An 8,633-nucleotide genomic window follows, 5' to 3' on the forward strand; every position below is an offset into this window, starting at 1 on the left:
GTAGACCAGGCTGGCCTCGAACTCAGAAATCCGCCTGCCTCTGCCTTTCAAGTGCTGGGATTAAAGGTATGCACCACCACCACCCGGCCTCAGCTTGCTTTCTTATAGAACCCAAGACCACCAGTCCAGAGATGGTACCACCCACAATGGGCCCTCCTCTCCTCGATCACTAATTGAGAAAATACTTTATAGCCAGGTCTCATGGAGGCATTTCCTCACCTGAAGCTCCTTTCTCTGTGATAACTCCAGCTTGTGTCAACATGACACAAAACCAGCCAGTACAACCCCCATGACCCTGCCCAATTATTTATTTTTGGTTTGGTTTGATTGTTTTTATTTTTTGACACAGGATCTTGCTATGTAGCATAGCTACTTTCAATCCCCCTTATTCTGTCTCATCAGTGCTGAGATTAGAGGCATGCAACTCCAGGCCCGGCAAGTTTTTTAACTATTAAAAGTTTAAATTACACATTTCAGATTTCTACATCTATTTCTCCTCTCTCTCTTTTTCTCTCTCTCTCTCTCTCAGTTCATTTTGATCTTTTCAAGACAGAGTTTCTCTGTGTAGCCCTGGCTGACCTGGAACTTGCTCTGTAGACCAGGCTAGCCTCAAACTCAGAGATCTGTCTGCCTCTGCCTCCTGAGTGCTGGGACTAAAGAGGCATGTTACCACCACCCAGCCACCATGTTTAGTTTCTAAATCTTAATTTAACTAATTTTAACGTTAAAATGCTTCTCATTTCTAAATCAAAGATTTATGTTTAAAAGACAAATTAGCATGTTAGCTAGCCAGGTATGGTAAAGGATAGTAGGAGGCACAGCATTGCTCCAGCTGGACTACAAAGAGAGGTCTTATCTCAAAGGAAAGGAGGAGGGAGAGAGAGGAGGAGGGATCATTGGAAGAGAAAGGGGAAGAAGGTGTTAAATGCAGACAGAAAGGGCCAGTGGCCAAAGTGACTTGTGACTCACCAGCACCCTATCTCCGATCTTGAGCTCTCGCTCTCCCTTCTTGACAGAGCCAGCCTCTGACAGGTTGGAAATTGACTCGCTGGCGGTTTTTGTAAGGTTGCTAATTTGAGGTGTAGCTGAAGTTTCTTTTGCCGTTGACTGGGACGGTTTGTGGGGAATATTTGAGGGAGTGGCTGGAGAAGAAGACACCATGGCAGCTGCAGCGGTGGACAGAGGTGAAGCAGTTCTCCCAGGCGCTATCTGCAGGCCGTTGGCTTCATCTTCTGCTTGCACCTTCCTTGTTAGCTTTGAAGGCCGGGTGAATATACCCTTTAAAGGTTCACACTGGAAATAGCGCACTCCTGCCACCGAGCCATCGTTCTTTCCTATGGCTTCGTCTAAAACAATCCCAGCCCACTGGCCTGGTGCAAATTGAGTTTCCCCAAGAAATTGGATAAATCCAGGCTTATTCCCGTTCACCCAAACACGTTCTCCAACTCGAAAGTCATCCACAAACTCCTCTTGGGTCTCGGAGGATGGAGGGCCCGAGGCCTTTTCACTGGGTATTGTCTTCTCCACTGGAGCTGCAGCTGAGAGCAAAAGAAGAATCAGAACAGGTCGGACAGCGTACCTGAGCAGCTATCTTCTAACAAAGAAGAATAGGAAACAGCCTGGAGAGACCGCTCAGTGCTTCAAAGCACTGGCTGCTCCTGCAGGGCCCAGGCTCCATCCCCAGTACCCATATGGTGGCTCATAACAATCCATAACTCCAGTGCCAGCAGATCTGACATCCTACTCTGGCCTCACCCAGCAGTAGGCACACAAATGGTGTACAGACATGCACATAGATTAAACAACCCCCACACATAAAATAATAAAAAAAAAACTTTAAACACAAAAAGAGAAAGCAATAGCAATATAAACCAACCATGACTTGTTGGACAAATTATTTTTTTTTTTTTTAAAGGAGGGAAGCAGAACACTGTCAAAGCTCTGTGAGCTGGGGCTGAGCTCTATTCTACATCTGCAACTAAGACTGGGAGTCATCAAGGCAAGGAAAAAAAACATAGTCCTTTCCCAGCTCTGTATTTATAGTTCTTGGGTCATTCCTACACTACTCCCTTCCTGAACATTTCAAGAATCCAGTCAGATCCACTAAGACCCATTTACTCCTACATCTGAGTAGTCGAGCCAGCAAAATCTCATACCATTTAACCAGATACGTGATCATGTTTACTGAATGAAAGGATTCAGGGCTGGGGCCCCGCAATCTCTACTATAACCCTATTACATAAAACCTACTCCTTTGATGGCAGAAGTAGAAATAGAGGCAAAAACAAAAAGCACCTGGCCAAATGCCTGGGGAAGGCAAGAAACTTTGGTGCAACCTCGATCCTATCATAAAGAGAGAAGGTAATTTGCAAGCAGTGCACTTACATTGAAAACTCACAGGTTCACCATCTAATAAGGATTTATTAAATAGTTAGTGCAATTGGGAAAAGTGCACACTCCTGACCACACTGTCATGTATGAGGCATATTCTATCTCAGGATGTGACATAACCTCTCCAAGTTTAATCTATTCTCTTGTAGGGAGGCAGTAACTTCCTTTGAGGGCATTTAAGAGGACTGAATGACTTCATATACTTATTCATCCTCTATGTGCTTGGGGAGCTCCTGCATCTCTAGGACTAATCCCAGGTATTGTTCTATGTCAGGAACAAAGCAAGACAGCACAGTCTGTGCCCTCCAAGGGGTCAGGGGCAAGAACTGGGAAGACAAGAAAGCAGGCAGCTGGAGTACTATGGAGGAGACAAGCCCCTGCTTCCACCCAAGAGCTGACATGCGGCCTGAGGCCTAACTGACAGGAGGGTATAAGCAAAGCTGGAAGAACGAAAACTGTGAACAATCCATTTCTGTTGTTTATAAATTCCCAGCCTAAAATATTTTGTTAAAACAACCTGAATAGATTGAATCACTCATTCATAAAATATCTGGGAAAGTTCTTCCTCATTGTTGGTTTGAGAGCCAACTACCATTCAACTAATGTCAAAAAAAAAATCTTTTAGACCAGACTAGTATTTGTTTTCTTGGAATTCCATGGAGAAAGATCTGAAAACATTAAGGAAGAGAAATCAGAGAAACATCTTAACACTGAAGGGATCAAATAACTCAGTGACTTAACTTCACGACTACTTTAACTACTCATACTAAATCAACTAAATTTAAAAAGAACAACTTCTAAAAATATGGCTCAAGAAAATTCTAGATCTGGTCAGGCAATGATGGCACATTCCTTAAATCCCAGCAGAGGCAGAGGCAGAGGCAGGCGGATTTCCGAGTCCAAGGCCAGCCTGGTCTACAGAGTGAGGACAGAGCTGCCAGAACTACAGAGAAACCCTGTATAGAAAAAACAAAACAAAACAATCCTAGGTCTGGGTGAGTAAGTGTAGGTAAAGTGCTCAGAGAAATTAAATTCAGACTCTACATCAATGTAAAAAGAAGCTAAATATGAGGTAAAGAGGAAAATCCCTGGTGCTCACTGGCCTGCAAGCCTAGCCTATGCTCACTGGCCTGCAAGCCTAGCCTATGCTCACTGGCCTGCAAGCCTAGCCTATGCTCACTGGCCTGCAAGCCTAGCCTATGTTCACTGGCCTGCAAGCCTAGCCTATGCTCACTGGCCTGCAAGCCTAGCCTAAATGCTGAGCCAGATGAAGAACAGTTGAAGACACCCAACATCAACCCCTGGCCTCAAGAGTTTCATGCAAAGATGGGTGTGTGCACACATGCCCACACATGAAAGTTTTTTAAAATTCCAAATCAGCCGGGCCGTGGTGGCGCACGCCTTTAATCCTAGCACTTGGGAGGCGGAGGCAGGCGGATTTCCGAGTTCGAGGCCAGCCTGGTCTACATAGTGAGTACCAGGACAGCCGGGGTTACAGAGAGAAACCCTGTCTCGAAAAACCAAAAAAAAAAAAAAAAAAAAAAAAATTCCAAATCAAAAACTCTGCTTCTTCATGAAAACCTTTTTAAATATCAATTTTTATAAAGTTGACTTTAAAAAAAAAAACTTCAAATTTATATAAGATAATGCATGATCACTCAGTGATTAAGAGTGCTTGCTGCTCTTGCAGAGGACCTGAGTTCAGTTCCCAGCTACCATTTCAGTTGGCTCACAACTTGTAACTCCAGCTCTAGAAGACTGGAAACCCTCTACTGGCTTCTTAAGGCAACTGCATGCACATGCACATTGTATATATATATATACACACACAGACACCTAAGTAAATAAATAAATAAATAAATAAATAACAACAACAACAATAATGATAATAATAGCTTTTAAAAATTAATAAATAGACATGCATGGTAGCACATAACTTTAATCCTAGCACTCAGGAGGCAGAGGCAGGCAAACCTCTAAGTCTGAGGCCAGTCTGGTATACAGAGTGAATTTCAGAATGGCCCTGAAATGCGGAGAAGCCCTGTCTCAAAATGAAATAAAATAAGATAAAAATAAGAAGTAAACTCTTACCGGCAGCCGGTGTCCTCAGGGTGGTGCTCCCAGGCTTAAGGATCTTGGTGGGGGCCTTCAGCCCACTGGGTTTTAGCATGCTCATTTTCCTGGAAGGTCAAGACGCTTTTCCCTTGTCTGCTGCCACTATCTTTCCCCAACCATCCGTACAAATGTGGGTGTTTCTATAGAGAACTTAGTCTCTCGGTTAAATCTGAAAGAAGAAACATATCAAGGGAAAGTTACTCCATATTCCAAACTGTGCATAGCAGTAGTACAGGCTTTTAATCTGCAAGATAGAAATTACAGAGGCAGGGCTGGAGAGATGGCTCAGCAGGTAAAAGCACCGATTACTCTTCCAGAGGTCCTGAGTTCAATTCCCAACAACCACATGGTGGCTCACAATCATCTGTAATGGGATCTGATGCCCTCTTCTGGTGCATCTGAAGACAATGACAACATATACCCACATACATGAAATAAAAAAATTAATCTTAAAATTTTTTTTTTAAAAATCACAGAGGCTATTATTTTGTTTGGGGTTTTTTTGAGGGGGAAGAAGGGTGCTTCTAGAGAACTCAGTAATTTTTTTTTTTTTTTTTTTTTTGGTTTTTCCAGACAGGGTTTCTCTGTGTAGCCCTGGCTGTCCTGGAACTCACTCTGTAGACCAGGCTGGCCTCGAACTCAGAAATCCACCTGCCTCTGCCTCCCAAGTGCTGGGATTAAAGGCGTGTATCACCACACCCAGCTAGAACTCAGTAATTTTTAAGAATGCCAAGAAGCCCTAAGAAAAGTGTTTTCCAAATGTTGCTATATTCATTTTTGTTTCCTATTCAGAGTTACAGAGAGAGGGTTTTTTTTGTTGTTGTTGTTATTTTGTTTTGTTTGAGGCAGGGTCTCACTATATAGCCCTGACTATCCTGGAACTCACTGTGCAGATAGACGAAAGCTAGTTTAAAACTCACAAAAACTGCCCACCTCTGCTTCCCTGGTGCTGGGGTTAAAGGCCTGCACCATCACACCTAGCTAAGAGTTAAAGAGGTTTTAAATATTCACTTCCCCAGGGCTTCTAGCACCAAGTGCCTCTACTCAGACCCTTTAAAGGCTGTGGTGCCAAGTAAGCATGCTAAGCACTTACTGCTTGCATTCCTGCTGCTCCAACACTGCAGTAAGGGCTGTGAATACCAAAGCCTGATTTGCAGCCTTCAGGAAGACCAGATGTGTGTGCACAGCGCAGCAGCATCACCACTATGCGTTAACATAGAGGGGTTCTATACACCAAAAATGCATGGCATCTCCACAGGCAATTTTCAGATGCCCTGGTGCTCACACTGAAGTAGCACCACGACCTAGAACTTGTCAGAGATGAGGACCTCAAACCTATCAAAACAAACCCTGGCGGACTCAGCCATCTGGAGTTTAATAAGCCACTCAGGTGACTCTGATGGGAACATCTGAGAACCACTATTAAATTATTGATCAAGGAATAATTGGAGGTTCAGTTTCTCAATCACATGCCTGTGAATCATCCACAGCTGACCCTACAGCACCTCCTCCATGGCTTTCCAGGGGTTCTCCCTGCTTTCTTACATCTTCAGCTTTACCTGCTGAAATCTACACTCACCTGCTTTTCAAAACCTACTCAGCTCCTCACCAACACAAATGTGTTCATCTTTCTCTTTCTCATACAGTGCCCATTTTGTTTGGTCTGTCTGCTATTTGTTTATGACAGGCTCTCATGAATCCAGGATATACTCAAAGTTGCTATGTTGCTGAGAATAACTGAACTTCTGATCCCTCTGCCTCCATCTCCTGAGTATTGAGATTATATGCATGCTTAAACCAGGTTGCTTGGTTGGTGTGTGTGTGTGTGTGTGTGTGTGTGTGTGTGTGTGTGTGTGTGTGTGTGTGTAGGAGGATACAGGTGTCATGGTGAGTCCATAAGAGGTGAGAGGACAACTTTATAGTTCGTTCTCTCCTTTCACCTTTTTAAGTACAATCTGAGGATTGAACTCAGGATGCCAGACTTGTGTGGCAAGTGTCTTTAATCCACTGAGCCATCTTATCAGCCCTGTTTCTGGGTTTCTGAAATAGGATGTCACACTGCAATACTGAGTGGCCTCAAACTCATGGCAATTCTCTGGCAATGGTCTTCTACAGTACTGAGATTACAGGCACAAGCAACCACAACCCACTGAGTCTGTGTTTTTCATAGCATCTAGCACATTTAGCTGTCTCTGTGTGGACTGTATATTCTCTTGGGAGAAACTACATTTTAGCCATCTTTATATTTCCTACAACATATAATAAACATTCACTAAATAAAGAAAAACATTCTAAATTTTTACTCTAACTGGCTGGGGCGTGCCTAGTATGTTTTTAAATTGTACATCCTGCTCACTACAGATGACAGAAGGATATATAACAGATACAAACATATGGAAGTTACAATGTGGCTTAGGAGAAGACTCAGACCCACAAAAAGGCGGGTATAAGCATACAATGCCACCTATAAGAAATAACCAACCATGTGATTACCCCAAAATGTCCTAGAAGACCAATAGGGTGGACTAGAACGGAAGGAAAAGGCTTCAAGAGCAAGGCAAAGCATGTGTGAGCTAGAAGGAAGCAGACATTACAGTCGGGAGGCAAAGGAAGAGGGACAGGACAAACAAAGCCTGTGACTTGGACGGTGAGTTCAGCTGGATGAACATCAGAAGATTCTTGTAAGAAATCAAGTCTAGCGGGGCAGTGGTGGCGCACACCTTTAATCCCAGCACTTGGGAGGCAGAGGCAGGCAGATTTTTGAGATTGAGGCCAGCCTGGTCTACAGAGTGAGTTCCAGGACAGCCAGGGCTACACAGAGAAACCCTGTCTCGAAAAACCAAAAAAAAAAAAAAGAAAAAGAAAAGAAAGAAAGAAAAAAGAAATCAAGTCTAAAAGCTAAGCTGCAGGAGATGCTCAAGAGCCTCCGATCAATTAAGAAACTACTCAACTTTACCAACCTTTCACCTCAGATGCAAGATCTGAGTCTACTAGTACAATGAAAGCTGTCTACAGCATCTCTGACTGCATACTTATTTCACGTGGTCATTTCAATTACTTTAGTCTCACTACCATTAACAAGCAAATCTGAAATCAAGGGTTGGCAGCCTTTCCGTGTCCTATTTGAAATCCTCACTCATTACGATAGTTAGTCCAGGTACGAGCTGGGGCTGCTGGCATCGGGCTACCTCAGGAGAGAAGAGTCCTGAGCATCATTGTCGATGCCCACAAGGTGACTTCAGGGAAGGTACCACCCGGAACAACAAGTGCAGCTGTGAAGACTAGCTGCGGTGAGCACAGGAGAAACCACGCCCAGGCTTTCTCCTCCGAGGCACCAGGAGGAGGACTAGGATAGACATTCTGCAGCTTACCTTTAATCGACACATTTTTTGTATCTTAAGTGCTCCCTCCAGTCTGTGAGACTAAAAGCTCAATATGTGGCCTCTGTGTTTTCAAGTATGGTAGCCTCTGGCTATAGGTAGTTTGTTTTTGTTGTTGTTATTGTTGTTGTTGTTGTGTTTTGTTTTGTTGAGATAAGGTCTCACAATGAAGCCCTGGATGGCCTGACACTTACCACACACATCAGGCTGGCCTAGAAGTCATATAGATCTGCCTGCCTCAGCCACACCTAACCTACTTTTTTCTTATTAGCTTTAGCACCCCCTCTCTGTATATAAGTGTGCAAGTACCTGTGGACACCAGAAGAGAGCATAAAGCACCCTAGAGGTGGTGGGAGCTGCCCAACTTAGGTGTTGGAAGTCAAACTCCAGCTCACTGTATGAGTAACAAAAGTTCTTAACCTTGAAACCCTGTCTCTAGGCACTCCATGTTAAATTTAATGCTTCAGTCACACTCAAATGTACAATTAACTGGTGACAGTGCCAGAGACACAGCAATTCTAATCATTACACACAGGGCAGATAGTCCTATTGGACAATACTATTCTGCAACTTCCTCCACCCAAGAGTACTCATTAGCTGGGCAGTGGTGGCATATGCCTTTAATCCCAGCTCTTGGGAGGCAGAGGCAGGCGGATTTATGAGTTTAGGTCAGCCTGGTCTACAGATTGAGTTCCAGGACAGCCAGAACTACACAGAGAAACCCTGTCTTAAAAACCCAAAAAAAGA

General features: G+C 43.8%; 1 protein-coding gene across 30 annotated transcripts in view; it reads right to left on the minus strand.

The window, feature by feature from the left end:
• The window catches only part of Clip1 (CAP-Gly domain containing linker protein 1), a 118,434-nt gene that overhangs the window by 81,050 nt on the left and 28,751 nt on the right, over window positions 1-8,633 (minus strand). For all 30 annotated transcript variants that reach the window (XM_031337834.1, XM_031337840.1, XM_031337843.1 and 27 more), the window contains 2 exons: window positions 4,483-4,675; window positions 970-1,538 (listed from right to left, as the gene is read on the minus strand). In XM_031337834.1, the coding sequence (XP_031193694.1) occupies window positions 970-1,538; window positions 4,483-4,567 (654 nt within the window). In that variant the 5' untranslated portion in view covers window positions 4,568-4,675. The remainder of the gene's footprint in view (window positions 1-969; window positions 1,539-4,482; window positions 4,676-8,633) is intronic.

Source organism: Mastomys coucha, unplaced genomic scaffold, assembly GCF_008632895.1.
Source record: "Mastomys coucha isolate ucsf_1 unplaced genomic scaffold, UCSF_Mcou_1 pScaffold22, whole genome shotgun sequence".
In the NCBI taxonomy this organism is placed as follows: Eukaryota; Metazoa; Chordata; class Mammalia; order Rodentia; family Muridae; genus Mastomys; species Mastomys coucha.